The 20,692-nt window shown below is 42.9% G+C and overlaps 1 protein-coding gene across 1 annotated transcript in view; it reads right to left on the bottom strand.

Moving 5' to 3' along the window:
- Positions 1–20,692, bottom strand: part of PLEKHA5 (pleckstrin homology domain containing A5) — a gene marked incomplete at its 5' end in the record, with an annotated part of 303,433 nt that overhangs the window by 5,022 nt on the left and 277,719 nt on the right. Inside the window, 6 exon segments of the mRNA XM_006155093.3 lie at positions 2,871–2,973; positions 5,519–5,664; positions 8,672–8,796; positions 9,496–9,636; positions 11,215–11,424; positions 15,481–15,599. Of these exon segments, the coding sequence (XP_006155155.2) occupies positions 2,879–2,973; positions 5,519–5,664; positions 8,672–8,796; positions 9,496–9,636; positions 11,215–11,424; positions 15,481–15,599 (836 nt within the window).

Genomic DNA, 20,692 nt, shown 5'->3' on the forward strand with positions numbered 1-20,692 from the left:
GCTCTCTTTCTCTGTTGCTCGCAGAAGAAATAAATAAGTAAACTTAAGGAAAGAAAGAAAAAACAAACAGAAAGGCAGGCCAGTGGGTGACTGAGGTGACTGGGTGCCACAGGGCTGACCGTGTGGCTGCAATGTCAGACCCAGTGGCTGAAAACACGCTGGATGTGTGTGCATGCCCCGAGTTCTAAACGGAGGTAGAAATACAGGAAGGACTGTGGCAGGCCATTCCACCTTGAGGGGGGATGCTCTTCCATGTTCCCTTTCTGTCTCCCTCTGGCTAGCGCACACAATCAAACGAATGAAGGATAAAAAGGGAGGAAAAGATGTGAGGAAATTGGGCCTAGAAAATAAGTACTACTGGTTTAATTTAGCCAAGTTAGTATTTGTATTCACTGATCTGGATAGTCTAAAAATCAAAGACGACGTTAGCACCAATGATCATGATGTACATCATCTGTGTGTATTTTTAGGTGATTAATGTTTAACAGAAGTTGGTGGCAATCCTGACGCACCAACATTACTGGATACGGCAGCTACTGGGAGAGGACTATGCAGAAAAAGGCATAACATTCTTACTTTACACATCACGGCTTTTCTAAAGAATTAAAAAATACGTCTAAGTTCAAAACTGCATTTAAAGATTAGCAGCTGTCTATAAAGCTTAAAAAAGGGGACCAGCACATGGTGTGATTGTTATGAAACTAGATTCCCACATGGCCGATAGTGGTACGAGTCCTGGATCCGGTGGCTTTAGGCTCCAGCTGGGCACGTATGCTTGAGTGTTTGGGGTCGTGAGAGCAGAATGGAAGAGATGGGACTGCAGTTGGCCGTTTCCCCTGGGAGGTGATCTTTTTCGCTTTCTATCTCTCTCCTTCTCTCTCTTTTTCTCTTTCTCTGGTAAGTGCATGTACTCTACAGCAAGTTCTCTCTTAAGAAAAAAAAAAAAAAGAAACAATTGGGGGCCAGCCTGTGACATGGCCAGTCACTTGACTGACTGCACAGTTTGAGTCCTGAACTGGTGACTCAAAAAACACACCAGTGGGACCAGCAGGTGGCATAATGCTTACATTTCTAAACTCCAGTGTAGTTGACTGTGGTTTAAGTCCTGCACCCAGTGGCTTAAAACTCACACTGGGCATGTGTGTGTGCCCAGAATCCCAAGAGGTGACTGGACAAGTAGAGGAGAAGGGATTATGGTGTGGCCACCCCTTCTGGGGGGTGATTTTCACTTTCTGTCTGTCTCTCTCTGTCTTTCTGGCCTATAGCAAAACCTCCCCCCCCTCTAAAAAAAAAAGCACCAGACTCCTACATGGCTGACCATGGTTCAAATCCTGGACCTGAGAGCTTATCCCCCCCCGCCCCCCACACACACTTTATCTCTCTTTGGTCAAATTGAAATAAATAAATAAATGGACAAAGTTAAATAAAATAATTCTTTAAAAAGAGAAAAAATTAAGAACTTAGAAAAATATCCTCCATTCTCTTTTCTTTTTTAAGAGAGATTATTTTTTCCTATCATCTTTTTTTTTTTTAAGAGATTTTTGCTACAGGGTATGTGCGCTACCCAGAGAGACAGAGAAATCACTCTGCAGGGAGCATGGCCATGTTAACTCCTTTTCCTCCATTCTCCTCTTGGAATTTTGGGCATGCACACACATGTGCCTGGCAAGTTTTAAGCCACTAGGTTTGAGACTGGAACCACAGTCGATTATGTGGGAGTCCAGTGACATAACCATTATGCCATCTGCTGGTTCCTTGAAAATTATTCTCCATTTTAAACTGTGGCTCAAGGAACACTGTTCAAGAAAGGCTTTCTCCAAAAACAGAAAAGAAAAAAAGAAGAAGGCTATCATTCTCTCTGCTCCCATCCATAGCTTTTTAAGTAGTATTCCTGGTTTAAAAAATTTCAATTATTCAGAAATTTTTTTTTTTTTTTGGGAGAGGTTTTCGCTATAGGGCATGTGCGCTTGCCAGACAGATAGAGAGAGACAGAGAGACAGAAAGCGAGTAATCACCCCCCAGGGGGGATGGCCATGCCGTGATCCCTTCTCCTCCATTCTCCTCTCGAGATCTTGGGCATGCACGCACACGCGCCTGGTGTGAGTTTTAAGCCACAGGGTCCGGGACATGAACAGCGACATAGCCATTATGCTAACTGCTGGTCCCAGAAATAATTTCTAATACATTTTAAAGTTTAAATTTTTTTTTTAAAGCACAGGCACCTGTGCTTGCTGGAGAAAAACAGAGAGAGACAGTAAGAGAGGGAACGAGAGAAATCACTGAGTTGGGGATGGCAATGTTGTAATCTCATCTCTTCCCTTCTCCTCTCAGGGCGTTGGGCATGCCTGGCATGATTTTCAGGCCAGTGGGCCTAGCACTTTAACCACTTGCTGGCCCAGATAGCAAATATTTTAATATTCCACTGAGTTGGTTGTACTATAAACATTTCTTTAAAATCATTAACCAATTCCCAATGAGGCGGGCATGTCACACTAACTGTAAAAAACATTACGCCACGTAATGGCTGACAGAGTTCTCAGCCCTGACCATGGAAAGGAATACTGAGGGCGAGCACAGCTGCAGGACACTGCGAGGCTTGTCTTGGCGAGGCTGCACCTCCAAATTCGGCTGTTTTCATGCAGGATGACAGGAGAGACAGAACACTGTCACATAGCAAATCTTTGGAAGGGCCAGGGCCGGAAACCTGAGTTATTGTGTGCTAGGTTCAGAAACACGGCCTCGTTTTCTGCCGACCATCCCTAATGCACAGTGCACAATTAGTCTTGGTTCTGAGGCACTAAACCAATAAATGAATAAAATTCAAGCAAAAGACTCTTAACAGCAAAGCACAAAGGCAAAGACAAACGTACTTCTGAGACTACACACACATGAAATGTGGTCCTTCAGTGAGCTGAGGCTGAGTGGACGGGCCTGGCGACGCCGAGGACTCAGGAGACGGGGACAGATTTTTCACTAAAACACACCAAGAAAACGTAAGAAGATAAAAACCTTTGAGAAGCATTTGGAGAAGTAAATTCTGCTGCTTTGATCCCTCAACAACTAGAACATGTTCTAGGGAGGGAATAAATCATAGCTATATTTGGGTTTGGTCTAAGCTGACAACTGATTGCTAACCTGGCGTTGATTATTCAGTATGAAGTGTTCCCTAAAGACTGTTTACAAATTCTGTTTTGTATCAGTGGGTTCCGTTGGGTGTTTTCTAGTTCAATAAGCTAAAGACTACACACGGCTTAAATGGTGTGGGTCTAATACTTCCAGAACACTTTGATCCAGACCTGCCATTTAGTAAGCAAAAATGGCCACTGACCATTAAAATTAAAAAAAAAAAAAAGTGTGCCTTATAATTGATAGAGGCAAATGAAAAGACTGTACTTAGTGTTTGCTAGAAAAGAAACATAACTGATAATGATAATCTGCATGTCTTCCATGTAAGGAAGGGACAGAAAATGCTCTGTCCAGAACCCCATACTTTTCCTAAGAACAGCTGCAAATAATTGAATTTCACTGTTCTCACCTCTGCAAAAGGGCGGGAGTCGAGGGGGCTTATTAGGAATGACTTTTTGCTTATAAATTACAAGAAGTAAAGCTGATTATAAGTACTAGTACTATAATCTCCCCTGTACCCTGAAAAATCATAAAGAAAGAAAGAAGAAAAAAAGAAACTGTGAAGAATCTAAATAATGAGGACAACATAGAACAATTCACTTTTTAACATGGCCATGGATAGGAATTGTCTATCAAACAAAAATCTAAATGTGGGGGGCCCAGAGTAAATGAAACTATTTTACTACTTGAGAGATTAAATTCTCCAGTTCCTGGGACTAGCGCATGGCATGATCATTACATCACTGGACTTCCACGTAGTCAACTGTGGTTCGAGTCCCAGACCTGGTGGCTTAAAAAATCTCAAGCTGAGTGTGTGTGTGTGTGTGTGTGTGTGTGTGTGTGTATGCGTGTGACCAAAATCCCAAGAGGACCATGGAGAAGGGACTGTGGCATGGCCATCCCCCCAGTGGATGACTTATCACTTGTGTTTCTGTCTCTCTGGTGAGTGCATGTGCCCTATAGCAAAACTCTCTCTTAAAAAACAAAACAAACAAAAAAACCTCCAGTTCCCTACTGAGAATCTGGTCCTGAGAATAGGTAAATATTCTATGTACAGGGCAAGCCAGTGGCATAACGGTTAGGGCAGCTGGATCCCACACTGCCAGCAGTGTAGCTTGAGGCACACACTGGGTGCATGTATGCATACCCAAAATCCCCCAAGGAGAGACAAATAGAGGAGAAGGGATTTTGGCATGACCATCCCTCAAGGAGGGTATCTTCTCACCTTCCCTTTCTCTCTTTCTAGCGAGTGCATGTACCCTCGGACAAATTTTAAAATAAAAAAAAAAGGGGGGGGGGCGCTATTCCAAGTACAAAAGGATTTTCTCTTAAGAAGAAGTTTACCATGGGACCAGCAGAGGGCATAATGGTTATGTCGCTGGACTCCTACATAGTTGATGGTGGTTTGAATCCTGGACCAATCGGCTTTCTTTTTTTGGAGAGGTTTTTGCAATAGGGTGTGTGCGTTCGCCAGAAAGACAGAGAGAGACAGAGAGACAGAAAGTGAGAAGTCACCCCCCCATGGGGGATGGCCACACCGCAATCTCTTCTCCTCCATTCTCCTCTTAGGATCTTGGGCAGGCATGCACACGCAGTTGGCATGAGTTTAAGCCACTGGGTCCAGGACTCGAACCATGGTCGACTACATGGGAGTCCAGTGACACAGCCATCCCCAGCCATTCCGCCAATTGCTGGTCCCGGTTTTTTTCTTTCTTTCTTTCTTTTTTTTGAATCCTGGACCAAGAGGCTTAAAACTCACGCCAGGCTCATGTGCATGCATTCCCAAAATTCCGAGAGGAGAAGGGATTGTGGTGTGGCCATCCCTCCTGGGGGATGATTTCTCTCTTTCTGTCTCTCTAGTAAGCACATGGTGCTATAGCAAAAATCTCTCTCTCTTAAAAAAAAAAAAGAAAGAGAAAAAATTTACCATATGTGTTACAATTAAAAAGAAAAACAAAAAACAAAAAACAAAAAACAACAACAAGGGGCTGACAGGTGGTGGTTACGGTGCTGGATTCCCACATGGCTGTTAGTAGTTTGAGTCCTGAACTGGCAGTTTGCTTTCTCACTTTCCCTCTCTCTCTGGTGAGTACAAGTGCCCTATAGCAAATTAAAATATAATAATAACTTAAATGTAATAAATTAATAAAAAAAAAAAACAAAAACCAATACCGATGAGCTGCTCTTCACAGCAGGGCACGCTGTGCAGGGCTGACCTTCCCTCTCCTGCCCAATTGTGACCTTCCTCAGGTGCACGTTAGAAGGCCCGAGCTGGCTCACCTGCAGTCTACGTACTGAAGTGACTCCCTTGTTGGAATCCCCGCATGGAAACTAGACTTACGAGGTTCAGAGGAAGTACCAGTGAGAAAATTATAAAATGTGTAATACCTACCAGCCATCGATTGATTTCCTCTAGACACCTCAGGAGTTGGCTCATAAGAAATAACAGTTTCTTCCTGTTCGTGAATGTCGTCCTTTGTAATTTCTTCAGGGTAGCCTTCTGGTTTATGATTTGTGATCTGTGTCTCAACTTGAGGGCTAAAGAAAACAGGTTACTATTTTATAATCTGGTATTATAGAATGCAACTAATTTTCCTTCCAATGTTTCTGTCATGGCAAATTTTAACCAGACAGAAAAAATGACATCACCTACATTTAGTAGCTGCTAATGTTCTGCTTGCAATTTATCATTTACTTAATAAAATTTCAAACACAATACATTTAGTGCAAACAAAATGTGAAACCTGTACAGTCAGCTTCCATAATTACCCATTCATTTTTTTTTTGAGAGGTTTATTGCTATAGGGCGCGTGCGCTCGCCAGATAGACAGAGAGAGACATAGAGACAGAAAGCGAGAGATCACCCCCCTGGGGGGATGGTCATGCCGCAATCCCTTCTCCTCCATTCTCCTCTCGAGATCTTGGGCATGAACGCACACGCGCCCGGCGAGTTCTAAGCCACCAGGTCCAGGACGCGAACCATGGTCGACTATGTGGGAATCCAACATAGCCATTACGCTAACTGCTGGTTCCCTACCCATTTTTTTTTTTTTTTGGAGAGGTTTTTCGCTATAGGGCGTGTGAGCTCGCCAGACAGACAGAGAGAGACATAGAGACAGAAAGCGAGAAATCACCCCTCAGGGGTGATGGTCACGCCGCAATCCCTTCTCCTCCATTCTCCTCTTGGGATCTTGGGCACGTACACACACGCGCCCGGCGTGAGTTTTAAGCCACCGGGTCCGGGACTCCAACCACAGTCGACTACGTGGGAGTCCAGCGACATAGCCATTATGCTAACTGCTGGTTCCCCCCATTCATTTTTAAAAAGATTTTTATTTTTATTTATTATTACTATTTTAGAGAAATTTTTGCTATAGGGCAGGTGTGCTCACCAGAGAGATAAAAAAGCAAGAAATCACTCCTGAGGTGGGATGGCCACACCACAATCCCTTCTCCTCCATTCTCCTCTAGGGATTTTGAGCACACATGCACACACCCACTGTGAGTTTCATGTCACCAGGTCTGGGATTCAAACTGCGGTCGGCCGTGTGGTAGTACAGCAATGTAACAATTATGCCATCTGCTAGTCCCTATTTTTATTTTTCAAAGAATTATTTATTTCAATTTTATTTATTATATTCCAATTTGCTACAGGGCACATGCATTCACCAGAGAGAGACAGAGAAGGAGAAAGAGAGAGGAAAAGTGAGAAAGCAAGCTTCAGGTTCTGGACTCAAACTGCCGTTGGTCATGTGGGACTCCAGCGCCCCAACCACCATGCCACCTGCCAGCCCCAATTACCTATTCTTTACCAATCTTGTTTCATCTATAACCCAAGACCTCTACTCCTCAAACTATTTTATTTGTTTTAATTTTTTGAGAGGTTTTTGCTATAGGGTGTGTACACTCGCCAGAAAGAGAGCAAGAAATCACCCCCCTCCCCCAGAGGACTGGCCATGCCACAATCCCTTCTTCTCCATTCTCCTCTCGGGATCTTGGGGGGATGCACACACGCGCCCGGCCTGAGTTTAAGCCACCGGGTCCGGGACTCAAACCATGGTCAACCACATGGGAGTCCAGCAACACAGCCATTATGCCAACTGCTGATCCCCACCTCAAACTATTTTAAAGCAAAGTCCAGCCATGACATTTAATCTGTAAATACTTAAGTATGATTTTCTTAAAAAAATTTCTCAAATGCCCACAAACAGATGAATGGATAGAAAAACTGTGGCACATATACTTAATGGAATACTATTCGGCCATAAAAAAACAATAAAACCCTGGCTTTTGACAGGAAGTGGATGAATATGGAAGATTTGCTGCTGAGTGAAGCCAGCCAGGCTATGAAGGAGAGGCACTGTATGTCCCCACTTAATATATACCGAGTGTCTGCACTCTATGACTGAAACTAATTGACTAACTGGTATAGAAACACAGTATATAGATGTAAATACCAGATATAGTGTGTGAAAGAGGAGGGTCTGAGGAAGGACATTTAGAAGAAAAATAGGGGGTAAAGCATTAATGGAACAAAGAAATGTGGTATTAGCTGTTGAAGATCTTTTGTAGTTTTATCAACTATACTAGGGACAAATATTCACCTGCTGAAATATCCATTTTGTAAGACAAATAACAATGTGATTGAATGTATAAAAGAAAATGAAATTAAAAAAAAAGTTTCTGCTATAGGATATGTGTGCTCACCAAAGAGGCAGAGAGAAAGGGAAAGTAAAAAGTTATCCTCAAGGGTGATGGCCATTCTGCAATCCCTCCTCCTTCACTCTCCTCTCAGGATTTTAGGCATGCACACAAACATGCCTGGTGTAGTTTTTTTTTTTTTTTTCAAGCTGCCAGGTCTGGTACTTGAACCATGAAGTCAGCCATGTGGGATCCAGTCATCTTATCTACTGGCTGCACTGGCTAGGCCAGTATGTACGTATGTATTTTATAGGTGTTTCCTCTAGGGCACATGTGTTCATTGGAGAAAGACAGAAAAAAAAAGCAGAGAAAGAGAGGAAAAATGAGAGAATCACCTCCTTGAGGTGATGGCTATGCTGTAATCCCTTCTCCTCCATTACCCTCTTGGAATTTTGGGCATGCATGCACATGTGCTCAGCATGTTTTTCAAGTCCCTGGGTCTGGACTCAAACTCTGCAGTTGGCCATATAGGATGATCTAGCTGCCTTAATCTCCATGCCACCTGCTGGTCCAGCAGTTATGCAGTTTTTTATTTTTTGGAGAGGTTTTTGCTATAGAGTGCATGTGCTTGCCAGAGAGACAGAGAGAGACAGAGAGGCAGAAAGCGAGAAATCACCCCCCAGGGGGGATAGCTATGGCACAATCCCTTCTCCTCCATTCTCCTCTCAGGATCTTAGGCATGCATGCACACGTGCCTGGTGTGAGTTTAAGCCACTGGGTCCAGGACTCGAACCAGGGTAGAGTACATGGGAGTCCAGCAACATAGCCATTATGCTAACTGCTGATCCCAGCAGTTACACAGTTTTTAACGTGAATAGTTCCTTTGTTTTTCTTGAATTATTACCTGTGTGCAACATCCTCAGGCATTTCTTCTTTGTCTGTTTCTTTCTCCATCACTTCCTCAGAATTTATTCCATTTGGCTCAGGTTTAAAAAGCATTTCGTAAAAAACATTTTCAGTATTTTTAAACTACAGAATAAGAAAAAAAAATGTCCTTTTCAAAACATTCTTATCACATTTATTTTTTATTAATCTAAAATTATTCCAAAATAACAAGTTCATTTAAAAATTATATACAGTTAAATATTTACTGATAATAAATTTAGATTCAAGAATATTAAAAACATTAGCATTCTTTACTGCTAGGATGCTAAGGGTGATCTGTTCTAAGAGATCACACACATCACACTAAGTCTCAGCTGCTAGGCTGTATGATTTTTTTTAACGGGTTAACAAGTGATTATTCCAGACTTCATTGATGTTTAAAATTTTCTTTTCTTTTAAAAATTTTATTGATTTTGTTTATTCATTCATTTTACTTTAATTTGACCAGAGAGAAACAGAGAGAGAGCGAGAGAGAGACAGAGACAGGGAAAGTGAGAAAGCAAGCCACTGGGTTGAGGACTCGGAACGTGGTCAGCCATGTGGGTGTCCAGTGCCTTAATCACCACGCGCCACCTGCTGGTCCCAATGTTTAACATTTTCAATCAATGAATATTTTGCTATGGCTGAATATATCCATCAAATTAAAGGAGATCTATTGCTTCAGTAAGACTTATGGCCTTTAGGTTATGTGACTAAAAGAAACTGTATTTTCAATCTCACCAGTTGACCTGATCTTCAAAAACCTACCCCTGTGGAATATCAGTCTTTAAATAATCTCTCTACCTCTTTGCTGAAATCCGTATTTTGAGACTCAGCTTCTTTCAGTTGGACACTTTCTGCTGTAGGAGTTTCATGGTTTGGCTTTACGTCATTTTCTCTGATGACATTGTCCAGTTCCTTCATGTTGTCATCCCTCTTTTGAGTCTGTCCAAAAGATATTTAGCATTTTTAGGTTCATACTGTTCATACATGTGTATTTTCTAGATAGTACCTATTAACTGAGAACATGCCCCAAAGCTGTATCTCCTTACAAAAAGTCAACAGAAGAAATTTACATACATAGCAGTACTCCACATATCTTTTTCTCATTTCTCTTTGTTAAAGATCATTCGCTTTGCAATTTGTAAAATGTGCAATTATTTAACTGTTGCATGTTTAAGCTCCATTAGTTATGTCTCCTCTTGCTTTGATGGAAAGGGGATATGTCTACTAGGACAGCGAAGCACTTGCAGCGGATGCATAAACTCTCTTAGCTACCAACACTAGGTGACAACTGTCCACTAACAGGGATGCAGCAGATAGAAGCTAGTGATAGGATCTGCCAGTTTCGCTATTTCATTTAGGAAGAGAGGCAACAAAGGAAAAGAAAGGGAATGGTGTCACTTCACAAGGCTCAGGTTGAGATGGATGGATGGCAGATTAACACTTTTACGTAGAAGCTCTCTCTTGCCATAATTTAGGTCATGTTAAATTAGGACACAGACCGATACATATTTTATTGGGAAGGGAATTGGGGACTATCTTGGTAACCTGCGTGGCATTTTACACTAGTTGAAAGTGCTCGTATGTCTTCAGTGTTTGTGCAGTAGACAGAGCAGGTTGTACCATCACCTTAGAGAGAGGGTTAAGTCACAGCTGGTGCAAGGGCATCTAGCAGGTATTTATCTTTGGTCTCTGGAGCCTGGGGAAATGTACATATCACTAAGGTGTCATAGATTATTATTATAAGAATGAAACTGGAGGCCAGGAGGTGGCAAGGTGATTAAGGTGCTAGACTCCCACATGGCCGACCATGGTTTGAGTCCTAGACCTGGCAGCTTGCTTTCTCTCTTTCTCTCTCTTTTTCTATCTCTCTCTGGTCAAATTCAAATAAATAAATAAATAAAGTGAAAAATTAAAAACAAATTAAACAGTATAGAACAGCTATCTATACTATAGAACACTAATCATGTATCTCTATCATTTTTTCTTTTAAGAGAGTTTTTTAAAGAATTATTTTATTTGACTTTATTTATTTATTTAAATTTGACTAGGGAGGGGCAGAGAGAGAGAGAGAGCGCGAGAATGGGAATGTGAGAAAGCAAGCTGTCAGGTCTGGGACTTGAACCATGGTCAGACAAGTGGGAATCCAGCACCTTTAACCACCATGCCACCTGGCAACCCTGAGAGCTGTTTTATTTTTTTTTAAGAGAGATTTTTGCTATAGGGCACATGCACTAGCCAGAGAGACAAGAGAGTGAGAAATCACCCCTTCTCGCCACCCCGGAGGAATGGCCATACCACAATTGGCTTTTCTTCCATTCTCCTCTTGGGATACTAGGCATGCACATACACACGCCTGGTATGGTTTTAGGCTGCTGGGTCTGGGGCTCAAACCATGGTCAACTATGTGGGAGTCCAGCAACATTACCATTATGCCATCTGCTGGTCCTGACCTCTATGATTTTAAAATTCAAGTGGTATTAGATTTACACAGAATAGTCAAAAGCCATGGACACACACCTGGGCAGCCCGGAATGGATTATCCCGTGTATTTGAAGTACTCTGTGAGGGGGACTGGTCTGAAGAGCCAACAATGGCTAACCCCTTCTTCCTTTCCCTTAGGCATGCTTGTTGGTGCCGTCTTATTCTTTCCATTTGTTCTTCCACAGTCATCCTAGGCCGAACAGTTTCAGCCAGACAGAGCTGGTCCACGGCACTTCTTGGTCTTTCCTTCAAATACAAAATAAACATTTGACAACATAAATAGAGAATTACTCCTGCAAAGCATGATAGCATACGAAATGTTGTAGAGTTGATTATTTTGTTTCTAAAATCAAAAGTGGAGATTTTTAATGTTACTTAGGTAACACCAGAAAGGCAGATCAGGTTATTTCACCCTTACCTGGTCATTGGTGGTACATGGCCAATGATGGAGAAAGAAAAGGAGGGATAACATAAAGGAATGGGGAGAGAGAGAATAACAGAGGTGGCATTTTCTTGATTAGACACTCTAGATTCCACAGGATCTAAATATCAGAGATTCATTTTGGTGAAAATGTGATGTTCCAAGTCACAAAAGTCATGACACATTTTTGCATTAAAAATATGACAAAATATGTCATGACTTTTCCTACGATCCAATACAACCTTACCATATCTGAAAGGACAAGAAGCTTGTTTAGGAAGGTTGTTCCTGGGGAAAAACTTACTGTGAAAAGACTAGTCAAGGAACACGCTCAGATATTTATTTTATGGGCAATAATAAAACTATGGGAATATTTATTTTCTATAAGTCAGATTGTCATATTCAAAAACACATATGTAAGTCTATACCGGTACACACACACGCACACCTGGCTCATTTTTATGGGTTTCCCAACAGGTTTCTACCTAATTTTATATAAACAGACGAGATTAAAAAAACCATATTAGTCATGAGATCAGCAGACAGTGTAATGGTTACGTTGCTGAACTCCCACTTGATTGTGGTTTGAGTCCTGGACCTGGCAGCTTAAAACTCATGCCAGGTGAGTGTGCATGTGTGCCCAAAATCCCGAGAGGAGAATAGAGAAGGGATTGTAGTGTGGCCATTTCCCCTGGGAGGTGATTTCTGTCTCCCTGCCTCTATGGTGAGTGCACGCACCCTATAGCAAAATCTCTCTTAAAAAAAATTAGTCAAATTGGGACCAGTAGTTGGTGTAATGGCTATGTCGCCGGACTCCCATGTAGTCATCTGTGGTTCAAGTCCTGGACCTGGTGGCTTAAACTCATGCCAGGCACGTGTATGTGCATACCCATCCCCTCCGGAGGGTGATTTCTGGCTTTCTTTCTTTCTTTTTTTTTTTTTTAATTTGTGTTTTTTTAAATTTTTTATTTTATTTTTTAATTGATTTCTGGCTTTCTGTCTCTCTGTCTTTCTGGTGAGCACACATGCTCTATAGCAAAAATCTCTCCAAAAAAAACCGTCAAATGAAACAACCAACTTTTTAAGGGACCAACAGGTGGTACAGAGACTGACGAGCTGGATCTCCACGGGCAACTGCACGGTTTGAGTCCTGGACCTGGTGACTTGAAAAACACGACTGGGTGTATGTGTACGTCCTCAGAATCCTGAGGGGAGACTGAAGAAGGAGAGGGCCATGTGGTCATCTCGCCTGTGGGGTGTTTTCTCACACTCTCTCTCTCTCTGATGAGTATATGCCCAACAGCAAATTAAAAAACAAATTCAATAAACAAAAAATTTGATGTTCACCGTGAATTATGGAATTTGTATGTTATTATGCATTTCAAGTAGATCCTTCTGGGATTGGGATCACTTTTTTTTTTGGAGAGGTTTTTGCTATAGGGCGCGTGCGCTCGCCAGACAGACAGAGAGAGACATAGAGACAGAAAGCGAGAAATCACTCCCCCAGGGGGGATGGTCACGCCGCAATCCCTTCCCTTCCCCTCCATTCTCTTCTCGGGATCCTGGGCACGCACGCACATGCGCCCGGCGTGAGTTTTAAGCCACCGGGTCCGGGATGCGAACCACGGTTGACTACATGGGAGTCCAGCGACATAGCCATCACACTAACTGCTGGTTCCCGGGATCACCTTTTTTTTAAGACGTTTTTGCCTTAGGAAGTGTGTGCTCGCTGCAGAGAGAGATAGTGGCAGTGAGAGGGAACGTGAGAAATCACCCCCAGGGGGAATGGTCATGTAGCAATCCCTTCTCCTCTTGGGATCTTGGGTACGCATGCACACGTGCCCGGCTTGAGTTTTCAGTCATGGGATCTGAGACTCGAACCACAGTCAGCCACGTAAGAGTCCAGCAATGTAACTGCTATGCCATCTGCTGGCACCTGAGGGACTGGTTTCACTTTTGAAAGCTTGTTCCTGTATGAAGATTATATAATTAGAGTATCCTGTGCTTTCCCCCCAGAATTTGCTTATACAGAAGTCTAATTAATATCTAACACAACTGTAGAATATAAATCCACTAATATAGTTCTGCTTGATCTCAACATGTACTTTTTTCTTTTTCTGCTCATTTGTTAGTTTATCATTATAGCTTCCAAACACCCTTCAAATCTGTAAAAGATGCTGGACTTTCAGAACAAAACACAGTATAGAAACAATTCCACTAATGTTAAAACTGATACACGGCTGTTATTTATTTATTTTTTTGGAGAGGTTTTTTCGCTATAGGGCGCGTGCGCTCGCCAGACAGAGAGAGACATAGAGACAGAAAGCGAGAAATCACCCCCCAAGGGGGATGGTCACGCTGCAATCCCTCAATCCCTTCTCCTCCATTCTCCTCTTGGGATCTTGGGCACGCACGCACACGTGTCCGGCGTGAGTTCTAAGCCACCGAGTCCGGGACGCGAACTGCGGTCGACTACGTGGGAATCCAGCAACATAGCCATTACGCTAACTGCTGGTTCTCACGGCTGTTATTATTTTTAAGAGAGATTTTTGCTATAGGGTATGAGTGTTTGCCAGAGAGACAGAAAGTGAGAAATCACCCCTTGGGGGAATGACCACTACAATCCCTTCTTCTCTTTCATCTCCTCTCTGGATCTTGGGCACGCATGCACATGTGCTCGGTGTGAGTTTGACGACACCGAGTCTGGGACTCAAACCATAGTTGGCCACGTGGGAGTCCAATGACACAACTGCCATAATTTGTAATTTTTATTCCACGATTATTTTGATAGGTCTTTTTTTGGGTATCTATTGAAAACATATTTCTTATATATAAATTTGTCAGACTTTTGGGAGCATATACTTTGTAGCTGTACTTTAAACCCTTTCAAGAATAACTGCGCATCTTATCAACTGTGGTGCATTCCAGTCTTTTTCTATAGCTTAACATGCCAGTTCGAATTAATTGGCTCTCAGATGAAAGTAGAAAATATACTATTTATTTCCCAGTCCAAGATTACATTTCTCAAGAGTATCCACAAGTAAACTCCAAAAGTATCACAGCACAAAGGCCCTGCAGCCCTAGGAACGCCATTAACTATTGGGTGGCCACTGGGCAGGTCTATCACTTCATCAAGGAAATGTTTTTTTAGAGAGAGATTTTTGCTAGAAGGCCTGTGCGCTTGCCAGAGACAGAAAGCAAAAAATTACCACCCTCCCGGGGAGTGGGGGGAAGGCCATGCCCTAACCGCTTCTCTTCCTGGAATCTTGGGCATGCATGCACAGGCCCAAGTGTGAGTTTCAAGCTGCTGGGTCTGGGACTGGAACCGTGGTCTGTCGTGTGGGAGTCCAGCAACATAACGTAACCACTGTGCCATCTGCTGGTCCCATTTAATCAAGAGAACTCTATTTCTTTAAGAGAGATTTTTGCCACAGGATGCTGATGCTCACTGAAGAGACAGAAAGCGAGAAATCACCCCCAGGGGAGATGGCCACGCCACAATCCCTTCTCCTCCATTCTCCTCTGGGGATCTTGGGCATGCACGCAGATGCATCTGGCATGAGTTTTAAGCTGCCAGGTCTGGGACTTAAACTGCAGTCGACTATATAGGAGTTCATTGATGAAACCCTTATACCTTCTGCTGGTTGCCATCAAGGAAACTCTTAGAGGCATCGAAAAAGGTAAGTACCGAGCAGCTCTCAGAGAATAGATTCCATAAATCTTGGTCCAAGACCTTATATCAAGGCTGTTTAAAAAAAATTCTACATTAGGATTTGACTAGGTCTGTCTTTACGGGTGCTAATTCTCTAAATCTAATTGAAAATATAAGATGGTGTTAATGGGGTTGAGAATCTTTCTAAAGTTAATTTCTAGTTAAATACCGTTCTCAGATCCATCATCTTCTTAGTTTTCCTTAAGGTGACATATGAAGCGATTGTTGATGACTCGGGCATGGGTGATTTTGTTCTTGGAGGGACTACTCCAACAGGAAAGTGGGAACCTAAAAATTAAAACAGAAGTAAGTTCGACACAACGTTTTCTATACAACATTGCCTTCTTTTGACATGCTTAATTTTTGAGGCTTTTAAAATCAGAAAGCAAATTTACTATTTGAAAAGACCTAAATGAATGCCATTACCAGACAAATTAACCTGACTCTAAGGTTAAATTTAGAAATACAGTTCATTTAAAATGCCTTCTTTTGTTGCACTGGTACATCCGTACAATGATCCGAACGCGTCAGTCCAGCCCACTCACGAGTCAGTCCAACCCACTCACATGTTACAGACTATGAGAGTGATGGATGTCTGAGTAGGGTTAAGTGATTTACGTAAGTGTCCTCAGCCTCTGCTTGCTCTTTTTTCCTCCCTTTCATGAGGAGAGGGATGAAGAGAGAAAGAGGACTCCCCTATATTTTGATCCTCCTGCTCCAGCCTCTCAGGTAGCATTACAGGAGCACACATGTCTTCTTGTTTAGGTTGTTCTGGGAACTACACCTGGGCCTCCCATGTGGTCCCAGCCTTGCAGAGTGCCATCCCACTGCTTGTGCCAGCAAAGACGGGCATGCCTGGTCTTTTTCAGTCATATCATATTGCCTCAAGAGTATCCAGTAACAGTGATGAATACTTCACTATAGTAATCATTTTCTCGTTTGTATTTTCCAACATTCTTAAAACGAACACACTATTTTTATGAGAAACCACACACACACACACACGCAGTAGTAATAAAAACAAATAGTAAGGGGGCCAGCAGGTGTTGTGGTGGTTAAGGGTGCAAGACTCCCACATGGTCGACTGCAGTTCGAGCCCTAGACTTGGCAGCCTACTTTCTCACTTTCTCTCTCGCTCTGTCCCTTTCTGGTCAAATTCAAATAAATAGGGACCAGCAGTTACCGTAATGGCTATGTCGCTGGACTCCCATGTAGTCGACCGTGGTTCGCGTCCTGGACCTGGTGGCTTAAAAAAACTCACGCCAGGCGCGTGTGCGTGCGTGCCCAAGAACCCGAGAGGAGAATGGAGGAGAAGGGATTGCGGCGTGACCATCCCCCCTGGGGGTGATTTCTCGCTTTCTGTCTCTCTCTGTCTGGTGAGCACATGCGCCCTATAGCAAAAAAAAAACAAAAAAAAAACCAAACCAAAACAAAAAAACCTCTCAAAAAAAAAAGAAGAAAAAAAAATTAAATAAATAAATGAACAAATGAATAAATAATGTTTAAAAAAAAAACCCTAATAGTAAGCTAACAAAATATACACAGTGAGGGCCAGTTCTGTGGTACAGTAGCAATGCACTGCTCAAGAGAGGCGCAATGGATCCCACACAGTGACTACAGTTTGACTCCCTGGCCTAGATGGCCTGAATCATGCCAGACATGCCTGCAAGTGCCCACGATCTGACGAGGGAGGACTGGCATCACGGCAGGAACAGACCCAGTGGAAGGTGCTTTTGTGTGCGCATGCTCTACCATGAAGGAGGGGAAAAAGACACAGTGCACTCATTCGCTTGCCACCATAGTACATCAACAGAATATATATTCCACTGTCTGAAAGAACAAATTATTAAAATGGTTTTGTTAAAAAAAAAAAAAAGCAGTCTTTGAGCTCAGTTACAATTACAAAGAAAAATTTTCTATTATGCTAGCTACTGTCTTCCTCTTTAAAAATATTTTTGCCACAGAGTGCATGCACTTGATGAAGAGAGAGTGAAAAGAGAAAGTGAGAAATTATCCCTCAGGGGAGAAGGTCATGTTGCAATCCCTTCTCCGCTTGGGATTTTGGGCATGCACACACACAATCAGTGTAATTTTTTTTTTTGTTTGTTTGAGATGTTTTTGCTATAGGGCGTGTGCGCTCGCCAGCAAGACAGAGAGACAGAAAGCGAGAAATCACCCACCAGGGGGGATGGCCATGCCGCAATCCCTTCTCCTCCATTCTCCTCTCGGGATCTTGGGCACACACACACATGCGCCTGGAGTGAGTTTTAAGCCACTAGGTCTGGGACTCGAACTGAGGTTGGCTACATGGGAGTCCAGCGACATAGCCATTACGCTAACGGCTGGTTCCCTGAATCAGTATAGTTTTGAAGCCAACAGGTCCAGGACTTGAACAGTGGTCAACCATGTGGGAATCCAGTACCTTAACCCTTGTACCACCTACTGGCCTTGGAAGTAGCCTGTTTTTAAGAGTCCTATTTTAAGTCCTGTGGCAAAACAATCAAACAAACAAAAAACAAAAGCCATAACTGATCTGTATATTTCTGATGATTTACTTAGAAGAGATCCTATAGTTTAAAAAAATCCCAGAATTTGTTTTTAATTGCCAGAGGTGTATGCAGTCCACAGACAGAAACAGACAGACAAAGAGGGAGAAAGCATTTCCAAAAGGGGCATGGTGACAACATAATCCCTTCTCCAGTTCTCCATCGTTATGGGATTCTAGGCAACCCCACCCTCCCTTACAACCCCCTAATCCCACCTGGTATGGTCCTTAAGCTTATTGGGTCCAGGACTTACCTGCATAGTCAACCATGTGGATCTGGGTCCTTAACCACTAGGTTCAAACTTTTTTTTTTTGGAGAGGTTATTGCTACGGGGTGCATATGCTTGACAGAAAGACAGAGAGAGAGAGAGACAGAAAGCGAGAAATCACTCTCCAGAGGGGATGGCCACGCTGCAATCCCTTCTCCTCCATTGTCCCCTCGGGATCTTGGGCAAGCACACACACATGTCCGGTGTGAGTTTAAGCCACTGGGTCCAGGACTTGAATCACGGTCAAATACATGGGAGCCAACGACACAGCCATTACACCACTGCTGGTCCCCAAACTTATTATTTTTTTAAAGGCTTTTTCTTTTTTCTTTTAGATTTTTGTAATAAGGCACATGTGCTTGCTGGAGAAGAGACAGAGGGAAAGGAGAAACTACCTCCAGGAAGGATGGACACACTGCAGTCTCTTCTCCTCCAATCCTTTCAGGATTTGGGCACACATACACACGTACCTGGTGTATTTTTCTTTTTTAAAAGAAAGATTAATTTTTCTTTTTTAGAAGTTTTTGCTACAGGGCGTGTGCGCTCGCCAGACAGAGAGAGAAAGACAGAGCCAGAAAGCAAGAAATCACTCCCCAGGGGGATGGCCACGCCACAATCCCTTCTCCTCCATTCTCCTCTTGGGATCCTGGGCACACACGCACATGTGCCCGGCATGAGTTTAAGACACCGGGTCTGGGACTCGAACCATGGTCGACTATGTGGGAGTCCAGCAACACAGCCATTATGCTAACTGCTGGTCCCTACGAAAGATTTTTTTTAAAAAGGAATTATTTAGAGACCAGCAGATGGCATAATGGTTACATCACTGGACTCCTACATAATCAACAGTGGTTTGAGTCCTGGACCTGGTGGCTTAAACCTCATGCCAGGCACACGTGCATGGGTGCACAAAATCCTGAGAGGAGAGGAGAATGGAGAAGGGATGGTGGTATGGGCAGTTCCCTTGTGGGGTGATAGCTCACTCTCTGTCTCTCTGGCAAGTCCATGCACCCTATAGCAAAAATCTCTCCTAAAAAAAAAAAAGAAAAAGGATTTATTTAATTTCATTTGGTATTATTATTTTTTTAACTGACTAGAGAGAGAGAGAGAGAGAGAGAGAGAGAGAGAGAGAGAGAAAAGTAAGAAAACAAACTGTCAGGTCCAGGGCTCAAACTGTGGGTGGCCATGTGGGATCCGGTGCCTTAACCACCACTACCCCACCTGCTGGCTCTGAAATCCTCCAACTCTGTTTTGTTTTTTTCCAGAGGGATTTCTGGTATAAGGCCAGTGTGCTCGTTCGATTGACAGAGAGAGGCAGAGAGATAGAAAGCAAGTAATCATCCCTTTAGGGGGATGACCACACTACCATCCCTTCTCCGTTCTCCTCTCGGGAGTTTGGGAATGCACACTCACGCGCCCGGTGTGTTTCAAGCCACTGAGTCCGAGACTTGAACTGCGGTTGACCATGTGAGAGTTCAGTGATGTAACCAATTATGCCACTTACTGAGCCTCTCATAGTCTCAAATTTTTAAATGCTGACAACCAACTCACTTTATTTCCCCTTGGTAAAAACAAAATAAAAGAACAACAAAACCCACCACAGTTCAAATAATAGAATTTAACAGCACATATAAAAGGCAAAATATACCACAACTATAGTTTATGCTAGGAATATAAATGGATGACTTAATATTAGAAAATCTACTAATTATAAAACACCATTTTAATATATAAAAATAGAAAAATACCATTGTTAGAAAAGGGATCTAATAAAATTTATATTATTGAATGTATTTTTCTTGGGACCAACAGATGGCATATTGGTTGCATCGTTGGACTCCCACATGGTTGACTGCAGTTGAGTACTGGACTCAGCGGCTTCAAGCTCACAACAGGTGCGTGTGTGTGCATGCCCAAAATCCCAAACAGAGACTGGAAGAGAAGGGATTACGGCATGGCCATCCCCCCTGAGGGGTGATTTCTCGCTTTCTGTCTCTGTCTCTCTCTGGTGAGAGTGCATGTGCTCCACGGCAACAATCTCTCTAAAATATTTTTTATGTTTATTTTTCATATAAAATTTTATGAAAATGATAACAAAGGGCAGCACGTGGCGTAGGGTTAAGGCACTGGACTCCCACGTGGCTGACTATGGTGTGAGTTTCAGACCCAGCAGCTTGAAACTCACAATGGCGCACGGGCATGGGTGCCCAAAATTCCGAGAGGAGAACCGAAGAGGAGGGTTTGTGGCATGGTCACCTGCCTCCTTTGGTATGACTTCTCAAATTCTGTTTCTCTGTCTCTCTTGGCCTCTCTGGCAAGCACATGCACCCTGAAGCAAAATCTCTCTCTCTCTCTCGTTAGAGAAAACATAATGGATACTTCTGTAATATGATAAAATACAAATAGCCCAAATCAAAGCCGGTACCCACGATTAATGGAAAAAAAAAATTAGGGACTGGTGGGTGGCATGGTGGTTGAGGCACTGGACACTCCCATATGGCCAACCATGGTTTGAGTCCCGGACCTGGTGGCTTGCTTTCTCACTTTCTCTCTCTCTCTCGTGTGTT

The sequence above is a fragment of the Tupaia chinensis genome, unplaced genomic scaffold, assembly GCF_000334495.1.
Source record: "Tupaia chinensis unplaced genomic scaffold, TupChi_1.0 Scaffold000434_1, whole genome shotgun sequence".
In the NCBI taxonomy this organism is placed as follows: Eukaryota; Metazoa; Chordata; class Mammalia; order Scandentia; family Tupaiidae; genus Tupaia; species Tupaia belangeri.